The sequence below is a fragment of the Osmerus eperlanus genome, chromosome 1 (genome assembly GCF_963692335.1).
Source record: "Osmerus eperlanus chromosome 1, fOsmEpe2.1, whole genome shotgun sequence".
Classification (NCBI taxonomy): domain Eukaryota; kingdom Metazoa; phylum Chordata; class Actinopteri; order Osmeriformes; family Osmeridae; genus Osmerus; species Osmerus eperlanus.
In genome coordinates this window covers 2,953,289-2,975,531 of record NC_085018.1, presented here as the reverse complement: position 1 = coordinate 2,975,531, position 22,243 = coordinate 2,953,289, and the positions used below count along the sequence as shown (strand labels likewise).

At 43.0% G+C, this 22,243-nt stretch overlaps 2 protein-coding genes across 3 annotated transcripts in view; one reads left to right on the top strand and one right to left on the bottom strand.

Moving 5' to 3' along the window:
* Positions 1 to 661: 661 nt before the first annotated feature.
* cita (citron rho-interacting serine/threonine kinase a) overlaps positions 662 to 22,243 on the bottom strand; it is a 66,260-nt gene continuing 44,678 nt past the window's right edge. For both annotated transcript variants that reach the window (XM_062483099.1, XM_062483180.1), the window contains 11 exons: positions 20,885 to 20,965; positions 20,505 to 20,640; positions 20,056 to 20,195; positions 17,368 to 17,460; positions 16,818 to 16,926; positions 7,936 to 8,064; positions 7,748 to 7,828; positions 6,259 to 6,337; positions 5,811 to 5,990; positions 2,250 to 2,640; positions 662 to 2,161 (listed from right to left, as the gene is read on the bottom strand). In XM_062483099.1, coding sequence (XP_062339083.1) covers positions 2,138 to 2,161; positions 2,250 to 2,640; positions 5,811 to 5,990; positions 6,259 to 6,337; positions 7,748 to 7,828; positions 7,936 to 8,064; positions 16,818 to 16,926; positions 17,368 to 17,460; positions 20,056 to 20,195; positions 20,505 to 20,640; positions 20,885 to 20,965 — 1,443 coding nt within the window. In that variant the 3' untranslated portion in view covers positions 662 to 2,137. The remainder of the gene's footprint in view (positions 2,162 to 2,249; positions 2,641 to 5,810; positions 5,991 to 6,258; positions 6,338 to 7,747; positions 7,829 to 7,935; positions 8,065 to 16,817; positions 16,927 to 17,367; positions 17,461 to 20,055; positions 20,196 to 20,504; positions 20,641 to 20,884; positions 20,966 to 22,243) is intronic.
* LOC134036051 (zinc finger protein 836-like) lies at positions 11,939 to 13,421 on the top strand. Its single transcript, XM_062480821.1, has one exon. It carries the CDS (start codon positions 11,939 to 11,941, stop codon positions 13,391 to 13,393), a length of 1,455 nt encoding a protein of 484 aa, XP_062336805.1. The 3' UTR covers positions 13,394 to 13,421.

The window sequence follows — 22,243 nt, the reverse complement described above, 5'->3', positions numbered from 1 at the left end:
AGTGTGCTTTCCAGTGTCTCTAAATGTTAACGATTTTTTGAGGGATGGCTTAAAACAATAATAATACTGCTACAGCTGTCAACCGCAGCCTCTCTCTTTCAAGTTTCTCATTACATGAGATCTGGGTCCTTGAAACACCCCCCGGGGCTACCTGCTAAGTCTGAAACTAACATCAATCAACTATATCAAGCCTTGACATGCTAGAAATCTTGATCCACCTCATGAATGTCATCCATCTCAATTTTACAAACAACAGTATTCCATCAACTATGCGTGTTTCACTGTTTGTTAAACCAAGAAAGCAAGAATGAAGGCATTCTACACAGAGCACAATCTCCTTCATCCACTAGCTACTGTTCTCAGACAGCTGTTCCTCATCTTCAGTCCTCCTCAATTTCAGATACAAATAGACACTGCTATTTTGCATGTCACAACGTCCAGAATCAGTTGTCACAGTTGAACGGCAGATGAATTAACCAGTCAGTAGTCAGACCACTATTAATATCTAAACAAGTAGGAAGAGTCAGACAACTATAAATATCTTAAGTAAGAAGTTGGCACAGGCACAGGGCACACATTCACAAACACAGAGATGGCGCTATGCACGCACACACACACACTTAATGCCCACACATACAAAATGAACTTAAGTCAGTTTAGATGGATAAAGACATATGTTTAATATTCTGTGCCATAAAATCTACAGTTAGCATTATTTCAATTTTTTTGCAGGTGTAAAACATATCAAGCATAACATTATAGCAGAAGATAAAATACTGCAACTTAAAATGGATAACCCTTTATTTTGCAGTTGTATCACTGCTGTCCTTTTGAAAGTCAGTGAAATTGCTACTTACTAACACTGAACATTAGCAACAATTAGTAATCTTGGTAAGAATTCTGAATTTAATATAATTAGTCATTGTTTTGGGTGTAACACTATTTCATGTTAACGATTTTGCTAATGTATATTGTTACAGTATTTAGTTACCCCAATTAGACAACTATAAAATATAGGGTTCTCATACAGGTTCAGTTCCCACACGTTTCAGATCACTGGAGTAAAAATATAGCTACAAAGATGAGGCAGTCACAGAAAGGTAATATATGCTTTTTCATTTTTACCATTTATCCATGCCATTTTCAAATGAGGAAATTAACAAATATTTTCATCCTCAATTAATAATGAACAACATTCTAGAATAGTACAATATAAGGGACACTGGTTAAAAAAAAAAAAAAAGGGATTTCAAGTACTATGTTTGAAGCTTGGTGGTCTTTTTTAGCCATGTAAGTTTGCCAATAAAATATTAAGTACATACACAAGCTAGATGTAAAATTTACACTTCATAAAGGACATTTGGGACATATTAAAATAACATTAATTTGACATTCAAGAGGACACTGACTTTTTCTCTAACAAAAATAGACATGGCATTTCCAGCCTTGAAATTCCCTCTTGGTATATATGTATAAAAGTAGGTCTGCCTATTTACAGTTAAGATGGCATTCTGATGAATTATAAAGTTCCATTTCCATTCAGAAAAAAAATAGGATACGTAAAAATAAGATACGTTTAATAATGTCAACCTTCTCACTGTTGGGCAACTTGTAGAGGGATACAAAGTGTGCAGACTTTCTTCCCATCAAGGGTTTGACAAACTAACTGTCTAAATGGAAGACTATGATTAACTGTTAATGATTATGATTAGTTCCTGCTGATGTGTGAAGTGTGTCTCTGCAGGGCTAGAACAGTGTGATACAACTGAACAGGCCAGACCCTGCTCTAGCTACTGTGCAGAGTGAGATGATACAATGGTTGTGACAGTGAGGAATTGTGTGCTCTTCTCAATAGCTTCAGCTCATTCAGGAAAGGGATACATTTCCAGACATATATTTTTTTTTATCAGCCTTTGTAAAAAATATAACTGGTGCTGCAGTTGCTGGACTTTCGAACTCAACGTTTCTGCTACTAAAAAGATTTGGACCTGACATTCAAAATAAACAGTGAGTTTTTAGGAAGTCAGTTTACAGATGCAAGTCACAGCTATCAAGGTGATCTCTGCTGTTGGGTTATTAGCATCATGGCATTCTGACCGTTCCCTTCCCCCAGAGTGTCACTCTGACTGAATTCCACTCAAACAGATGATTGGTCCCATACCTGTAAGTAAAAAAAAAATTATTAGACACAGGAGTTCAGTTGAAAGTCTGAAAATTGTCAGATGAAATGTTCTACCTGAATACGCTACCTTGTTAACAGGATTGATGGGTGTGCGCCCAGAGTTGGTGTGGAGTCTCTGCCGTTCTTCCACCCCCCGGCCAGGGGACCTCTCCCTCCTCACGTCCCCCAGCCGGCCAGGGGAGCAGTCCAGCCGGGGGTCCATGGCCCTCCCGGGAGATCTCTCCAGCCGGGGGTCCATGTTCCTGGCGGGGGAGCCCACCAGCCAGCCGGCCAGCATCCTGCCGGGGGACTTGTCCCTGTCCAGGCGGCCAGGGGACCTGTCCCTCCGGAACTCGGTGCGGGCCTCCCGGTAGCGGTGGGGCGTTCCGGGGTCCAGCAGGCTGTCCGGCACCACGGGACTGGCCGCCAGACGCTTGGAGATGTGCTCATTGTAGGAGGGGGGGCCGCGCTTGTTAGGGCTGTGGGGGGAGGAGGGGTGGAGGGGGAGGTTGGGGGAAGGGGGGTGGGCAGGGGAGGGACAGGGGAGGGACAGGGGAGGGAGGCCAGGAGAGGGACAGGGGCCAGGAGAGGGAGGAGGCCAGGAGAGGGACAGGGGCCACAGGTCAAATGTGGGAGTGCTCAATGAGGTGGAGAAATGTGCAGGAAGTCTTCTACTGCTGCTATGGTTCATTTTGTGAGCTTGAGAGCCGTACTGAACAGAATGAGATGGAAACATTATGTTCATGCAATGTTACAATATTCAAATTCAGATGGAACAAGTAGGTACATCGATTTATCCAAAGCATGGGTTAAAGTTTGTTGGGTACAGAATAAGAACTTTCTTATTTTTACTGGCTGTTACCATGGAATACGATGGAGTGACATGAGAAACTGAGAGGAAAAATAAATGAAGTCCACTTAATTAACTATGACAGGTTACCACTGCATTCATGTTTTACACATTGAAGTTGTGGAAGAATATATGACTACACCAAATGTAAATCCAGTCAGTCCTAACACCTGTGAGCTGTGGACATCTGAACTCCTCCCTGCCTCTCATGGAGAAAACTGTCTACAGTTTTCCTTCACAAAGTGTCTCTTCAAACATCTTACTGGCCAGACCACACCCAAGCAGCATCTATACAGTCAGAGCCCGTCTACGGAGAGCCTGTCCACTCCCTATAAGTCCCATTGTACCGAATTTGGTTGCAGTTCCACCAGAGTTCTACTGGGGGTGATCGGGGCGAGTGCAAAATGAATGGGAGTCTATGGGGCTAGACAGCTAAATTAGTCTCTTTCGCTTGATTGTCGTGGAGAAACCTCAGATTTGATTGTAGTTTTTGCAAGTTCAACATGGATTATAGGTTGAAGGTTGAATGAAAGAGTACTTATGTTCCCATAACACGCTAGCATTCTGCTAATAGATGCTGATTGGTTAGTGAAGGACTGACTACGAACAGAGATCCCGCTTGATGGCATCCGAAGCGGAACCAGAATGTCAGAGCATTAGCAAAATTAGCAACAACATTAGCAAACCAAAACTCTTTCTAGCACGTGTATTGACAGGGAGAGCCTAATCTGTCAGCTGTGTTGTCGATGCTTCGAGAAAAACATTTTTTTATAACAAAAAGGCAACGTAAAAAAAATCAGAACACCCAGCAGTGTGTATTTTTTTGGCCTCCCCTTTTGAATTCAACATTCAAATTACTAGACAAAAAAATATATCCTGAGAAAAGTGGATTTTGAGGGGTATAGCTCCATAGACCTCCATTCATTCTGCACTCGACCGTTAACGCCCTCATATGGAACTACAGTGGAATTGCAACCAGTTCAGAAGCCGGAAGTTTCCAGAGAGTGGCACTTTTCCCCATATTAGACATTCTCTGATACAGTCTAAGCTTCACACAGACTTTATGGTCGACAACTATGGTAAGACTGCTCTTGGTTTATACATGTCAGCATGACTGGGAGTCTCTGGCACTTCACATACAGTGTATGGTGAAATACATCATGGCTGAAAGACCATCCTTGGCTTGGGCTTTGCTCCAGGTTAAATAAGTACATCTAATCCCACTGCCCAGTGGAGTGGCACCTGACAAACTGTCTGTATACTGCATCAGAACTTTGATATTTACCTTAACCTGACCAGTACTCAAGTTAACATTGATTTGATATATATTATTTTGTGGCGCCCTTCCAGTTGGAACACATTTATTAAAGCATTTTTAGATTGTAACTACAGAAAATGTCTTGTGTGTCCATATAGTTTGTCAGCCATCAGGCAGTAGTTGGGCATCTGAACGCCCTGTGTAGAGTGCTAGTGTGGCTAATCCCAGGCTGGGCCTCCCTCCTCAGGGAGCTGCATGGTACGAACACGCCACCTACTTGTGAGTTTCGCTATCACCAACTTTGGCCGCGGCCATTTGGAAAAAGGCAAAATTCAGAGCTGCATTTGCAACTAAATGATTCCTGAAGTGAGTAACCATTTGAGCTTCATAGATAGGAAGGTTTAATAATTCCATCAGAAGTCAGAAAGAATAGAAAGGAACCATGTTTTATTCTTTTTTTTAACTTTAAAACAGGGACATCTTATAAGTATAATAATATAATATGCAATTTAGGTGTTTGAATACAGTAAAAAGCCTCAGGATTTATTACAAATGAAAAACGTGCTCTTCCTCCTGCAAGGAAGAAACATCAGTAATGTTACTGCACCATTTCAGAGGCATATACCATACACATGGCATAAGGTAATGAGGGAGACATGCCTGGGGTTTGGAACTACTGGATTGCAAATGAGCTACAAGAATCTCACAAGTATCCTTATGTAAATTTAAATGTACTGGTATTTTATATACTTGTGCATGGTTTGCTAATCGTCACAACCTCAAATATAATTGGAACCAAATCACTTCTTGATTATTTAATGGTCGCTAATAATTTGAAAAGATGAAGGTTTAGGTTTATGAGGCTTTATTGCTGATTTTTCCAAATGGCTCATTACTAAATCATCAGAAAGTAATTTGGTAAAAATGTAACTGGAAGCTTTGAGTATGATTAATAATCTTTTTCTCTGAAATGTCATTTTATATTTAAAAAAGCACGCTGAAGAAATACTTCATTATATCCTTGTTAGCTATAGAAATCACATTATAATCATCTAATATGGTTGGAGTTTAAATAGTTTTAAATCACATTAGAATAATCAAATATGGTCAGTGTTTAAATATTTATAAATAACATTGTATAAACCTGTCCCCAGTGGCACTAAGGAGAATCATGTTTTCCCCTTCATGCCAAGCAAACTTTGATAAAGAAAACAAGAAATACAGTAGGTATAGTCACCACAGAGTGCCACCCTTATACTTATTTAACAGTCTTTCCCATTTAGAGTGACATTCCTTTATGACTTACTAGAGTACCACTACTAGAGAACTCCTGTGTGCCTCCCTGAGTGCATAGTCCCCCCGTCCTGTCTGATCCTCCACAAACACAACTCCTACTGAGTCTTCCTGACTGCTGACCACCAAGAAAGGAGAGGGAAAGTGAACAGAGTCTAAGAGAAGTAGTGTGTAGAGAGGGAGGGAAAGGGAAGGAGGGAGTGACACAGAGACAGAGAGAGACAGAGAGAGAGGGAGGGAGGGCTTACCTGCGTCCAGAGCCGGTCCTCTGCAGGTCTCCGGTGTCCTGGCTCTGGGCCAGGTTGCCCTTGCAGCAGATGACCCTCAACTTGTTCTGGTAGGAGGAGGCCAGGTACACGGCCCCGGAGGAGATGGCTGGGCCCAGGTAGCGCGGGCTGGGGATGTCCAGGTGGGCGTACGAGTGGGGCCTGTACAACACACACACAACCCCTCAACTCACTGACACCTAAATAAACTGTTTGTTTTTGTTATGTTGCATGTGATGCACAGGGTTGTAAAATTCCTAGTGTGTTTCAGCATTGACTGTGTTTCAAGTTACTGTGCAGGTAAGCTTTCTTAACTTGATATTCAACATTCAACTTAAATTTTCCAGTCCACAAAATTATTGTTTATGTTTTGTTCCAATTTCTGGTATCTGCAATCACAACAGAGAACGTAAAAGCTCTCTGGTCTTACCCTAGAGCAGCATGGCCCTGGATCTCGATCACATCCAAAGAGTTAAAATAGGTTACAAATAAGTAGGGCTCTCTGTAGGCTGAAGAGAAAAAAAGGTTTTGCTTTGTTAGTTTTTATATGCAAAATCCAACTTACAGAAGATACCGAATACCGTATTTCTACATTTAGTCATTTTAGCAGACGCTCTTATCCAGAGCGACTTACAGTAAGTACAGGGACATTCCCCCGAGGCAAGTAGGGTGAAGTGCCTTGCCCAAGGACACAACGTCATTTGGCACGGCCGGGAATCAAACTGGCAACCTTCAGATCACTAGCCTGATTCCCTAACCGCTCAGCCACCTGACTCCCACATTTCTTCGATTAAACGCCGCCCTCGAATAAACGCTGCACCAAAAATGAACATTGTGTAATAAACGCCGCCATCGATTAAACGCTGCACCAAAAACAATCAGAAAACGGTTATTTAATTGGTTAAATTAAAACACAGTATTTATTACACAAGTAAATCACAAGTGTATTATAATTCCCCCGAAGCACTGGCAGACACAAGTGGCTTTCTTGCAGCAGGTTTATTTGAAGCTTCTCCAAATCCACCGTGAAAACTAAACCCACAGTATAATGAGAAATTAAAGACCACATTAGCTTAATATGAACATACACGCGCAGCACGTAAATAACGTTCACCAAAGTAAAATACAGACACAAAACAACATACTTCGTTGGCTGCATGCTGTAGGCTACACAAGGGAATAAAGGTTTCCTTAGATTGCTAATATCCGATAACAACCTTAAACTTTTATCGGAGCATTAAATTGTCCGTGCTTCGCTTGCTGTTAGCTTGTCGACTCTCTCACTCACGAGCGTTCCAAAAGGCCTTAAAAATAAAGGCACTGTACTCTTACCAAATAAAGTCACTTAATAATACTGAATGCAATTATATAATTCTAAATTATGACATTGGTTGAAAAGAAATAAAACATTACAATAATGTAATTGCGACAATTACATGTAGCCTACAATATAGCGAGGTAGCTGACTTCACCACTGGCAAATTCGCCTTTCATCAACCCCAAGTTCTCGTGCTACAGATCTGTTGCTGCTGGTGAGTGCTTTCTGCACAGCTTTCTGTTTGACAGCTGAAGCGTAAGAACGTTTCTTCATGCTGCTTCAGATTTCTACACAATGTAGACACACGCGCAGCTTCAATTTTACACCAGGCTTTGTGTTTGACCTCCTTGTCTATTCTTTGTTTGTCTATGGCCGCACTGCAGCTGCAATTCTCTAAATCTGTCTTACTAATTAAACGCCGCCCCCAAATAAACGCCACGATCGAATGAACGCCGCACCAAAAATTATCATTGTGTAATAAACGCTGCAGCGTTTATTCGAAGAAATAAGGTATTAACAGAAGATGCTAGTGTTGTTCACACTTTGTTTCCATAAGGAAACAGTCATAACAACAAAAAAGTTAATCAAACTGATTACAAACCAAATGACAGAGGCAGACGACTCCATTTGATGTCTTCACTCCGACTTCTTCGGCCATATGAGTCAACAAACACGCCAAATTCTGGAGAAAAAGTTATTGTTTACATTTTTGTAAATAAAGTTCTTCTAACGTGTACCGGTAGTTTCTTAGCCAGCAGTCCAGGCATCCGCTGGGCCAGGGAGTCTCACCATGGAAGCAGAGCAGGAACTCCTCCTTCTGCGGGGCTCTGGTGACCTGGATGATGGAGATGGGGAAGCTGTGGGAGGACGCAGCGAACACAGCCGAGGCCAGAGTCACGTCGTTCTTGTCCAGGAACTCTGGAAGCAGGTGGGAGACCAAGCCAATGAATATCACAATTACCAAGGAACTAGATGTGTGTTTTGATTGTAGCTTTTTTCCTTTTCTTTTTTTGTGCTGAGGCATGATTGTATTTCATTTTGAAGAACAGACTTCATCTAAGGCTTGAGTGTTCATTTTTATAATTTGTATTAATATTGCAATTTTGATTGAGATGATCATTTACAGCCAAGACATTTCCTCTGACGGCCAAGACAGTGCAGTGCTAGTAGCGAGTAGACTGCAGGACAAACTAGCCAGTCAGTTTGATCTGAATCTATAACGAGTTTAGAAAGTCGTGTTAGCCTCTGGCTATTAGGAGTGGGAATCTTTTGGTACCTCACGATTCAAATCGTTTTTCTGGGTCACAAATCAATAAATCGATTCACGTTTTTTTGCGGTTTTTAATCCCAAAAATTAACATTACAAAAATAAAAACATTTGAGAATCGATGTGAATCGCTAGAAGACAAATGTGAATCGATTTTTTCCCCTACCCCTAAAATAAATGTATTAATTGTTATTATTGCTATTGTTATTATTAATTGAAATTAGTGATTTATTAGCAAGGGGGTTTAACACTTTTGCAAGGCACTGTATCCATGTCACATTCTCATTGGGGGCTGAGCCCCCCTAAAGGTCTAATCCTAGAATCGCCCCTGCTCTATAGCCTCGTTTTTTGCAGATTTCTGTGAAACTTGCTAAGTACCCTTTAAGCTAAATATCTATTACTTGTTTTGGTCATTTGATTCTGGAAAAAAGTCAAACCTTTTTTGTTATGGAGAGGAGTATTATGCTAGATAGCGCTAACTAGTCTGCTGTTCTACATTGCCCACATAATTAGCCTATGTATGTTTCATATGCTGTAAGTTTTCCTCTATCTTATAATAAAAGTGGTTGAAATGTTTTACGGGCGGAGAAGATTATTGTAAAAATAGCTGTTTGAAATCTTCATGATAAAGGATGATTTTCTTTAAATAACCACGCATACATTTATAGAATTTATCTTCAATATGGTCTACACAGTTCAAGTGTACGATTTACGAAAATTAATGAAAATATGATGATGTATGCATGCCTTTCATTGTAGCCTTTCTACCGTGCTGGTGCCATCTGGTGTTTCAAATGTGCAACTGCATCTCGAGTGTTTGTATCATTAACTTTTTACAGTCATTGGTTTGTATCCACGGTTACGTGAGCTCTAAATCAATGTAGTTTATCATGGAGATACGTAAAAGGAACGTTTTAACATTTATTTTGATACCTAATGTATTTAAAGATCAAAGCTCTGTCGCAGTTCTGTAACAGCTATGAAGGTAGCACTAAGTGCTTATATGTGTTGCTTTTGACGTATCCAGGATTTGATACTTTGTGCTTGGTTTTAACCCTCGTGCTGCCTTCGGGTCACATGACTCAAAGGTTCATAACGAACCATCGTTGTGTTTACCCAATTTTACCCAATACAAAAACAAATTAAAATAATTTTCTTTTAACCTTTGCAATGTGGGGGGTCTGAGACAGCCTAGCTGTTAAAAGAAAATGCTTCACTTTGTCTTTGTATGCGGTAAATTTGTCGCAATACGACGGTGGGTCACAATGACTGATGGGTCAGAATGACCCGAAGATAACACAAGGGTTAAACTCATTTCGGTGCTAGCTAGCTAGCTTTACTTCGATTATGTTGTTAGCTAGATTCAGTGTTTGTCTTTATAAATGGGGATATGTTAGTACGTTGTGAAAAGTATATGTAATATTATTTATGTTATTTAGATGTAGACAGTGTTGTGAGTCTCAAGGTACGTACCGGTACTCCAGTTTTGTGAACTTTAATTTGACCGCCCTGGTGAGCAGCGTAAAGATAGTGTGCTGTGTTCTTTATTGCTGCAGTGAAGCCAATATAAATTGAGTGCTCATAAACATTCCGTGATTTATTTTCTATGTTGTAACTATCAGTTTTTAAATATAAAATGAGACACATGCAATAGAGTATATTAATATTATTGGATTCAAAACTTAGCAATTCCAATCCAAAGTCCTTTTATTGTTAATGCACTTGTAATGATTACAGTGTAGTAATTAAAGGCAGGGTAGGCTATGTTGTTCAGAAGCACTTTTTGTAATATTTGCCGAAAGTAACTTCACTTAATAGTCTTAATAGCAACCAATATATCTAAAGGTTTGACGGTAATATGAAGTAATTCCGACATCTGTGGGTGTCGCAATACTGTAATAAACCCGACCGATCTTTAAGGGGTACACTGACTAGTGATTGGACGGGCTACCTGTATGTCTACCTACCTACCTGCGCGTGTAACAGACGTGGTCTTGCTCCATCAGAGGTATACGGGACGATGTTCGCCCCTCACTGGGGTCAAACATGCCACCTCTGACTTCCCAAGCGTGACCACTACCAGCTACGCCAACGAAAAGCTAGCTATTCTATGGCGTGAAATTAGTGCCAGGAGAGCAAGCTCTGTAAAAAAGATTTGTAACTCGCAAAAAAGATTTGTGTCTCTGTAGAAAATGATTTGTGTACTTGCAAAACAAAGTTTTGTGTCTCCGTAGAAGAAGGCAAGATTTGTGTACTTGCAAAAAAGATTTGTAACTTGCAAAAAAGATTTGTGTACTTGTAAAAAAAAGTTTTGTGTCTCCGTAGAAGTAAAAACTTTTTTTTACAAGTACACAAATCTTTTTCTTCTATGGAGACACAAAACTTTTTTTTTTACAAGTACACAAATCTTTTTCTTCTACGGAGACACAACTTTTTTTTACAAGTACACAAATCTTTTTTGCAAGTTACAAATCTTTTATGCAAGTACACAAATCTTGCCTTCTTCTACGGAGACACAAAACTTTTTTTTGCAAGTACACATCATTTTCTACAGAGACACAAATCTTTTTTGCAAGTTTTTACAGAGCTCGCTCTCCTGGCACTAATTTCACGCCATACTATTCGTTGACGCGGGTGGCCTGTTATATACTTGAGTGAGTTTAACCGATACATCGGCTACACGCGCATTCTGCCCCTCCACTCAATTGCTCGTTACTGTAGTTTTGTGGGAGTGGCTTTGAAGGGAGGAGGTGGGATATTTTGGTTTGAATCCTGTCAAACAGAATTTATAATAGCCATCTTCACAAAACTTGTCTACCCTTCCTTTAATCACAGTTTTTTCTTCAAAATAATAATAGCCTAATTACTATGAGGTGTTGAGCAGAATATAGATAGTGTGCTGTATTCTGTATTGCTGCAGTGGAGCCAATATGAGTTGAGTGCTTATAAACATTCCTTAATTTATTTTCTATGTTGTAACTATCTTTTTTTAATAGAAAATGAGACACAGAGTATAAGACCCAGTATATTAATATGATTTTATTTCAAACTTTGCAATTCCAATCCAGTCATTTTATTGTTAATTTACATGTAATGCTTATTGTGTAGTCATTAATCATATAGGCTATTATTATTTTGAAGAAAACAATATTTTTTTTCTCACAGTGTTGTGTGTTTCTCCAGTAAAAATAACATTACATATGCAAAGTGGACATTATGATAGAGCTTATATGATAAGATTTTATATGTGAAAGCTGAGGTCTCATTAACTTGGAACTGTTTCTTCCAGATCCCCTACTGGCCAATCATACTTGATCATGGGCAGAGACTAGACAAAGGAGACACCTTAAGGCTCCAGAGAGACTACAGAGACTCAACCAGAGAGACTGCAGAGAGACTCAACCATAGAGAGACTCAACCATAAACAGCAGTAACCAGACAGAAGATCAACCAGAGAGAAACAAGCTTCCAGAGACTAGATACATGATCCAGAGAGACCAGACAGAGAACCAAGAGAGCTGAGTTATGGAGACAAATCACTGTGATACATGTGGGAAGAGCCATTCCTCATCCAGTAGCCTCAAGAAGCACATGAAGATCCACACTGGAGAGAAGCCCTACAGCTGTGACCTCTGTGGTAAAACCTTTAAACAGACTGGGGAATTGACAGCTCACTGCAGAATCCACACTGGAGAGAAGCCCTACAGCTGTGACCTCTGTGGTAAAACCTTTAGACAGGCTAAAAGTTTCACAGTTCACTGCAGGATCCACACTGGAGAGAAGCCCTACAGCTGTGACCTCTGTGGTAAAACGTTTAGCCAGGCTGGCAATTTCAGATCTCCCTGCAGGATCCACACTGGAGAGAAGCCATACAGTTGTGACCTCTGTGGTAAAACCTTTAGCCAGGCTTCCACTTTGAGAAATCACAGCATAATCCACACTGGAGAGAAGCCCTACAGCTGTGACCTATGTGGTCAAACCTTTAGCAGGTATAGCAGTTTCACAGTTCACTGCAGAATCCACACTGGAGAGAAGCCCTACAGCTGTGACCTCTGTGGTAAAACCTTTAGCCATGCTGGCACATTCAGAGCTCACTGCAGGATCCACACTAGAGAGAAGCCCTACAGCTGTGACCTCTGTGGTAAAAGCTTTAGCCACGCTAGCAATCTCAGACATCACCGCAGGATCCACACTGGAGAGAAGCCCTACAGCTGTGACCTATGTGGTCAAACCTTTAAACAGACTGGGGAATTGACAGTTCACTGCAGAATCCACACTGGAGAGAAGCCCTACAGCTGTGACCTATGTGGTCAAACCTTTAGCAGGTATAGCAGTTTCACAGTTCACTGCAGAATCCACACTGGAGAGAAGCCCTACAGCTGTGACCTATGTGGTCAAACCTTTAGCAGGTATAGCAGTTTCACAGTTCACTGCAGAATCCACACTGGAGAGAAGCCCTACAGCTGTGGCCTCTGTGGTAAAACCTTTAAACAGACTGGGGAATTGACAGTTCACCGCAGAATCCACACTGGAGAGAAGCCCTACAGCTGTGACCTATGTGGTCAAACCTATAGCAGGTATAGCAGTTTCACAGTTCACTGCAGAATCCACACTGGAGAGAAGCCCTACAGCTGTGACCTATGTGGTCAAACCTTTAGCAGGTATAGCAGTTTCACAATTCACTGCAGAATCCACACTGGAGAGAAGCCCTACAGCTGTGACCTCTGTGGTAAAAGCTTTAGCCACGCTAGCAATCTCAGACATCACCGCAGGATCCACACTGGAGAGAAGCCCTACAGCTGTGACCTCTGTGGTCAAACCTTTAGCCAGGCTGGCCATTTCAGAGCTCATAGCAGGATCCACACTGGAGAGAAGCCCTACAGCTGTGACCTCTGTGATAAAACCTTTTGCCACTCTGGCAATCTCAGACGTCACCGCATGTCCCACACTGGAGAGAAGCCCTACGCAGCCCACAAATGAAGAGTTGCATTATCTATGATAGAAAAACCAAGGGGGTGAAGTCCTGTCCTGAGGGAACTTCTGTATGACCCACAGCTGGAAGAACTACTGGCCTGCACCTCCTGGGACAGCACATGCAGTAACACCAGATCTACAGTCCAACATGACAGGACGCAGGGAAGATACTTTACCCCTGTAACAATGGAGGGGAAGCTGTAATTTCATAAGAAACCCATCAAGGTGCTCAATATTAATTTCAGTTTTCATTTCTGTAATTTCATCTCTGCAGCCCTTTAGAGTGCCTGTGTGTTTCACCCATTTGTTGAGTAAGATTGGTTGGTTTGTTATTGTTTTAACTACAAGAGCTGTTGAGGGTCATGCAGGTTGTTCTTGAAACTGTATCTGTACTTAAGGAATACAATACTTAGTTGTTCTGATGAACACCTATAATTGTGTCAATACTGAAGGATTGTTAAGGATTTTACCATTAACACCCCTATGCTTTGGAAAGACCTGTCTGAGGACATTACATTATATTTAATTCACTGTACGTCACATTAAATACACCAGATAGTGCACATAGAAAGTACAGCAGAAGATCAAGAACCAGAACAAGCAAGACAGGCATTATTTTTTCGATTCACGATTTTTGAAATTTGTAATCAAATTTCGATTCAATATATGCTTACATTTGATTCCAGTTTGCTCTTCAGTGTTACTTGTTTCTATTTGACTGTGATAGGCAGTTAAGTGTTGACGAAAAAAATCCCACTGCATCAAAACCTTGAAATGTATTGTTTTTCTTGCAGTTTAGTAAACTGCAAGAAAATATTTGTTTATATATATACTGTAACACAAACTGCCAATCAGTGCAGATATTGTGAAGGGAATGCTAACTATACTGCTAATCAGTGCTGCTATCACTACCTCAAGTATATAAAATGTGTAATGCTTAATACTAAAACATATATCCAATTGTGATAAATTGATTTAATAAAGAACAGATGGGATTATGCAACAGGAGGTTTCTGGGTCTGTGTGGCAGCTTGGGTCGTGCTGAAATGTAGCTTTGGTGTGTGTGTGTGTAAGAATGCCGAGGTCAGGCAAACTGACTTGGGAGGCAAGTTTGTGACGCTCAGGGACTGGTGGAGCACAGAGGACCTCTGAGTAAAAGTGTCGGCCTGAGAGATAAGGTGAGTGGAGAATGTATCTTTTTTGCTCATGCAGAACGAGTCAGACCATCTGGTCTGATACACCTTTGGATTTACGACACTCTCAAATCCCCTTTGGAGACCCTGCCCCCCCCCCCTTCCTCGTCGGATGCCCCTTCCCCCCTTGGAGACCCTGCCCCCCCTTCCTCGTCGGATGCCCCTTCCCCCCTTGGAGACCCTGCCCCCCCTTCCTCGTCGGATGCCCCTTCCCCCCTTGGAGACCCTGCCCCCCCCCCTTCCTCGTCGGATGCCCCTTCCCCCTTGGAGACCCTGCCCCCCCTTCCTCGTCGGACGCCCCTTCCCCCCTTGGAGACCCTGCCCCCCCTTCCTCGTCGGATGCCCCTTCCCCCCTTGGAGACCCTGCCCCCCCCCCCCTTCCTCGTCGGATGCCCCTTCCCCCTTGGAGACCCTGCCCCCCCTTCCTCGTCGGATGCCCCTTCCCCCTTGGAGACCCTGCCCCCCCTTCCTCGTCGGATGCCCCTTCCCCCCTTGGAGACCCTGCCCCCCCTTCCTCGTCGGATGCCCCTTCCCCCCTTGGAGACCCTGCCCCCCCCCCTTCCTCGTCGGATGCCCCTTCCCCCTTGGAGACCCTGCCCCCCCTTCCTCGTCGGATGCCCCTTCCCCCTTGGAGACCCTGCCCCCCCTTCCTCGTCGGATGCCCCTTCCCCCCTTGGAGACCCTGCCCCCCCCCCCTTCCTCGTCGGATGCCCCTTCCCCCCTTGGAGACCCTGCCCCCCCCCCCTTCCTCGTCGGATGCCCCTTCCCCCCTTGGAGACCCTGCCCCCCCTTCCTCGTCGGATGCCCCTTCCCCCCTTGGAGACCCTGCCCCCCCCCCCCTTCCTCGTCGGATGCCCCTTCCCCCTTGGAGACCCTGCCCCCCCTTCCTCGTCGGATGCCCCTTCCCCCTTGGAGACCCTGCCCCCCCTTCCTCGTCGGATGCCCCTTCCCCCCTTGGAGACCCTGCCCCCCCCCCCTTCCTCGTCGGATGCCCCTTCCCCCCTTGGAGACCCTGCCCCCCCTTCCTCGTCGGATGCCCCTTCCCCCCTTGGAGACCCTGCCCCCCCCCCCTTCCTCGTCGGATGCCCCTTCCCCCCTTGGAGACCCTGCCCCCCCCCCTTCCTCGTCGGATGCCCCTTCCCCCTTGGAGACCCTGCCCCCCCTTCCTCGTCGGATGCCCCTTCCCCCCTTGGAGACCCTGCCCCCCCTTCCTCGTCGGATGCCCCTTCCCCCTTGGAGACCCTGCCCCCCCTTCCTCGTCGGACGCCCCTTCCCCCCTTGGAGACCCTGCCCCAACCGCCCCTGTGCTCATCATATCTTGGAGTGGTCTGAAACCCCCCTTCTCCTGGAGACACAGCCTCCCCCCTTCTTTCCCTGGAGACGCAGCTCCCACCACCCATACATCATTTGGACCTTGAGACTCCCTATCCTGGAAACCCCCCCTCTTTGCCCATCACCAGGCCTGTGGGTCTTGTCTGTCCCTTTCCCCCCCCTTTACGGAACATCATACTCACGCCCTGGATACCTAATTGGACACTTACGCTCCCGCCTTATGGTTTTCGGACCAATCACCTGACAAACACCTCCCTCTCTGGGGGGTACAAGACCTGTCTCCCGAGGACAGTGAGACAGGTCTTGGACTGGGCAGAACTCTCTCTGATCTCTGTCACGACCACTTTCTCACGAAGGCCTTCGTTATCATCTACTCTGTAACTCTTTGCTCTGTGAAGCTGCATGACATCATCGACTGGTTTTACTGCTCTAGACTAAGAACATCCTGGTGTGATGTATTCTTTGTGTATTCTTGTGATTGCATCATTATAATAAACTACAAATAACTTGGTCCGGTATTTAACCTTGTATCATTCTCCACTACCCAGATTTGACACACTTTACAATATTGATTAACTAAAACCCTAAGGACCTTTTAAATTGCCCCCATCTATACTCCCAAATAGGTCAATGACACACTCTGCTGATGATTTTGTAAATTGTTACACGACTACCTGCAGTAAATACAGACATGTTTGATGATCAGTAACACAGCTGAAAGACAACCTGTCAGACACATTTATTAGCACACTATCACCACACTGTAACAAAGGCAAGTGTAAAGCCTGATCCCTGATCCCCAAAATGTAAAAGCATTGGCTTACATTGTTTTCAGCATATGAAATGAATTTTGTGAAATGTGAAATGTCAGAATTAATGATTAACTGCACTACGTGCTGTCTTACCTTCCAGTACATACTGTTTCATCTCAATCTCGTAAAACTTGTTGGTGCCAATGATAATGCTGTAACCTGTGAAGTGGATACAGCTGCAAGGCTCTGACGTCTCAATCTCCTACAACAACAAAGAACATATGAAAGATTAAATGAAGTGATTCATAAAATGGGTTGGAGTCTAAGTGAATATGACTCCAATGTACTAAGAGCCTACTGTGAAGCTTTTACAACACTTGTCATTTGAGCTAAATTGGAATGACAGGCAAAAATAATTAACTTTATTTTCACAGGTTTATCTCTTTAAATAAAAATGAGCTGAGATTATGTTCCAGAAGCATTTTTGCATCTCAAATCTTGCTACAGTTAAAGCATTTTATGACAAAGTGAGTGCAAATACTGTATCAATCATACAGATAATCTCAGCTCCAATCATCCTGAGCCGTAAATAGAACTTATTATTAGGTTTATGGGAAAAATGATCAAAAGGATTCAAGCAGAATTGTGCATATCAATGCCTAGATACTGCTTAAGGACTTCTTTTTGTGCAGTCAAAACTAACCTTTCTGATGCAAAATTTATTGAGGCTGTCATTATAGCGTAGGATGGTGATCTTGTTGGGCATCGCAGCACAGATACACGTCCCATTGTCAATCTGGAACAGAGAGAAAACAGCATCAGGACACATCACATTCACCACGTCATTCAAATTAGTGATGGGCATTCCGGCTCTTTTTCGTGAGCCGGCTCGTATGGCTCAGCTCACTAAAAAGAGCCGGCTCTTTTGGCTCCCGAACGGCTCTTTAAAAAATACATGTTTTAACTATGAATTTGACTATGATAGGTGTGAAAACAATTTGAATTAAATTATTAAATGAAATTATACTCGACCGTAACCACATATCTTTAAAAATGCATTGATTTGTCACGGCTCTCCTCCGAGTTTTGACTACTCTCTGACTGTGTGAGTTGGCTCGGCCCTCCCTCATGCAGGATTGACAGGAACAGAATGTGAGGATGATCGTGTGAGCCTTTAAGCCTACAAGTATTTTTTTGATGTTCTTTGAATTAGTCAATTATTTTAAATACAATTAAAATTCATTATTTCATAATCATTTAGTTTTTATAGGCTGTATTAATATATTAAAAATAGAGTCGGCTCTTCAGATATGCGAGCCAGCTCCCGACGTTCACCTTCAAGAGCCGGCTCTTAGAGCCGGATCGTTCGCTCACGACCCATCACTAATTCAAATCATGACATCCCATCATGAATGTGATCAATTATAAGTCATCAATGAACTGGGTAACACAGTGTGTCATTGATCTATATACAGTTAGGTCCATAAATATTTGGACATTGACACAATTTTCATCATTTTGGCTCTGTATACCACCACAATGGATTTGAAATGAAACAATCAAGATGTGCTTTAAGTGCAGACTTTCAGCTTTAATTTCAGGGTATTTACATCCAAATCAGGTGAACGGTGTAGGAATTACAACACATTTTATATGTGCCCCCCCCCTTTTTAAGGGACCAAAAATAATTGGACAAACTAACATAATCATAAATCTAATTGTCACTTTTAATACTTGGTTGCAAATCCTTTGCAGTCAATGACAGCCTGAAGTCTGGAACCCATAGACATCAACAGACGCTGGGTTTCGTCCCTGGTGATGCTCTGCCAGGCCTCTACTGCAACTGTCTTCAGTTCCTGCTTGTTCTTGGGGCATTTTCCCTTCAGTTTTGTCTTTAGCAAGTGAAATGCATGCTCAATTGGATTTAGGTCAGGTGATTGACTTGGCCATTGCAGAACATTCCACTTCTTTGCCTTAAAAAACTCTTTGGTTGCTTTCGCATTATGCTTCGGGTCATTGTCCATCTGCACTGTGAAGCGCCGTCCTATGAGTTCTGAAGCATTTGGCTGAATCTGAGCAGATAATATTGCCAGAAACACTTCAGAATTCATCCTACTGCTTTTGTCAGCAGTCACATCATCGATAAATACAAGGGAACCAGTTCCATTGGCAGCCATACATGCCCACGCCATAACACTACCTCCACCATGCTTCACTGATGAGGTGGTATGCTTTGGATCATGAGCAGTTCCTTCCCTTCTCCATACTCTTCTCTTCCCATCATTCTGGTACAAGTTGATCTTGGTCTCATCTGTCCATAGGATGTTGTTCCAGAACTGTACAGGGTCTTTTAGATGTTTTTTGGCAAACTCTAATCTGGTCTTCCTGTTTTTGAGACTCACCAATGGTTTACATCTTGTGGTGAACCCTCTGTATTTACTCTGGTGAAGTCTTCTCTTAATTTTTGACTTTGACACAGATACGCCTACCTCCTGGAGAGTGTTCTTGATCTGGCCAACTGTTGTGAAGGGGTTTTTCTTCACCAGGGAAAGAATTCTTCTCATCCACCACAGTTGTTTTCCGTGGTCTTCCGGGTCTTTTGGTGTTGCTGAGCTCACCAATGCGTTCTTTCTTTTTAAGAATGTACCAAACAGTTGATTGAGCCACACCTAATGTTTTTGCTATCTTTCTGATAGGTTTGTTTTGATTTTTCAGCCTAACGATGGCTTGCTTCACTGATGGTGACAGCTCTTTGGACTTCATATTGAGAGTTGACAGCAACAGATTCCAAATACCATACTTGAAATGAACTCTAGACCTTTTATCTGCTCCTTGTCAATGAAATAACGAACTCCCATGAGGGAATAACATACACCTGGCCATGGAACAGCTGAGCAGCCAATTGTCCAATTACTTTTGGTCCCTTAAAAAGGGGGGGGCCACATATAAAAGGTATTGTAATTCCTACACCGTTCACCTGATTTAGATGTAAATACCCTGAAATTAAAGCTGAAAGTCTGCACTTAAAGCACATCTTGATTGTTTCATTTCAAATCCATTGTGGTGGTATACAGAGCCAAAATGATGAAAATTGTGTCAATGTCCAAATATTTATGGACCTAACTGTATATATTATATTTTGCTAATCATAGAAACAAAATTAACAATATAACCATCATTAAATACAAACTGAATTTGTACTTTAATTAAATATTAAACTCCATTATTCAATTGCGAATTGCAGGTGCATGGCTAAATTCCAGTAGGACTGAGGCCAGCTTTGTACAATCAAGTCTTAAACTACAGTGGCAAAAAAAATAACTACAGTGGCAATTCCTTGTGGCAGCTGTGCAGCATGTTGAGATGAAACGGTGAGTACAGCATCCCTCACCTTCCCAGAGGAGAACAGGTGGCATCCCTTGACCGTCTCAAAGATGTAGGGGCTGAGTTCAGGCTGGGCGGGGAGATGCGACTGGGACAGCGACTGCTTCACCTTCTTGATCTCCACCAGACACAGCGCCCGCTCCTCTCCTGAAGGGGAACACAGAACGACGTCAGGTCCGGGAGCTCCACGCATGGTCGACCCCAGAGGGCCTGAAATCTACTCACTCCCTAGACAAAGAACCTCAGACTGACCTATCAATCCGTTTGAGAAAGACCAAAAAACATTGAAACAAAAATGCATTTGAGATGATCTTCTGAAATAAATAGCCAGGAGGAAATGAAACGGATGACAGTCTCATACAGACAGCACAAACCCATGGCACACTTGGTTTTGAGGAGCACCTGAGACCAGGGCGTTCCTAGTGATGACATGTACCAAGGCAGCCCTCTACTGACCAGTGATCATCAGCAGCTTTTCGTGCTCGTTCAGGATCTGGATCTGGAAGACGGACGCCAGCCCCGGGATGTGAGTCAGAGAGTTCTTAATGACGTTCAGCGCGTACAGGCCCTCCTCTGAGCCCACCAGCACTATCTAGGAGGGGCATAGATAGGTCTTAGATCTACAGTACCATCACACAAGTACAGACGTTGGTCTTCATGTTAAAAAGTGGTCCTAAATGACCATCCGTGTTAATACTTGAATCGACGGTATGTGGCTTTCCCAGGTATATGTTTGTACCGTTGTGTATGATCTAAAGTTTCCCTTGAAAACGGCAAAGCTTGGTTTTTGACTCCACTCGTGGCAGAACAGGGAACAGCTTACTGTGACTGCCTACCTGGTCGGTGAGGGGGAGAGTACAGTTGATGTCCAGACGATCGTCTCCCTCCAGCTTCAACAGAGAGTTGCCCAGCAGTTTCTGACAAAGGAAGGGACAGTGAATCATAAAGAGGCTAGGAGGTGTAAACATTTCACTTAGACTGAGGTACATAGTTAAGAAATATCAGTGCAGGTAACAGTGCATCCCTGCAAGAAACTCGTCTCATTGGATGACAGCAACCAAACCCCCCCCCCCCCCCCCCCCCCCCCCACCTTGAAAACACTGGTGTGCTGAAACTAACCCCTGAACTCCAGCATCCCCATTTAAATAGATCAGCTAAATATGGCCCTGGAGTTAATCCTTTGTCATTCTGTCCCGTAGCAAAGCACCACCACATACTCCTGACTCCTTTTTATGGACTCCATAATATAAATAATATATATTTCACACACTAAAATGCTATTGATGGTGGCAACTGGAATCCTTAAGGCCTCCAGTGTTCATCCACCTTTACTCAAGAAGTAACTTCAAATCCAGCCTTTCCTCCTTTGCCAGTACATTGTTTATGCACCGCCAATACCTTGTTTGAAAAAATATGATTTGCAACTATACAACCTCCACCCACTCCACCCCAAAATACTAGAACAAGAATTTGGTCCAAATAATCGAAGATTATCGTCATCGTGCAGTCATTCAGGTTTACTATAGAGGAGGGGAAAAGCACTATACAACTCTAGAAACACCGAATGCTGACTGCACCAGGTCAACTAGGAGGGCTCTTGCTAAATGGCTAAGAAGTCCTACAACTTCTTAGCCAAAAATTGACAAATACAAGACAGTGTTCATTCACTATTCACTAGTGAATGTACTATTCCCAGTTCACTATTTAGAAATGAACTGGGCATAACAGGACTTGTTAATGTGGGAGTCAGGTGGCTGAGCGGTTAGGGAAGCGGGCTAGTAATCAGAAGGTTGCCAGTTCGATTACCATGTAAGTCGCTGTGGATAAGAGCGTCTGCTAAATGACTAAAAATGACTAAATGTTAAACCAGTAGGCCTATGACTTATGGTCTTAACCTGCATTAGATGACACCTGTATCATAACCAAGTCGATAAACCACCCAGGTATTACTTTCTACTTCATGATGTTTCCACAGCACACTCAACAAACTTGCTGGGCGGAACTTCTTCGGACACAAGCAAGTATTCAAAAACACACAACTGCATTCATGACTGCATTCATGACTATTCAAGTTATGAGATGTTAAAGAGGTTGCAATCACATAGCCAGCTGACAAGTCCTTCAATAGGACAATATGATCAAACAGAGTTGGAACCGAATACAGCTTAAATGCAAACAAGTGTGCAGGGTAACAA

What these genes read in the sequence shown, in the direction of transcription:
- LOC134036051 (XM_062480821.1), top strand. Translation starts at nt 11,939, where the DNA reads ATGGAGACAAATCACTGTGATACATGTGGGAAGAGCCATTCCTCATCC.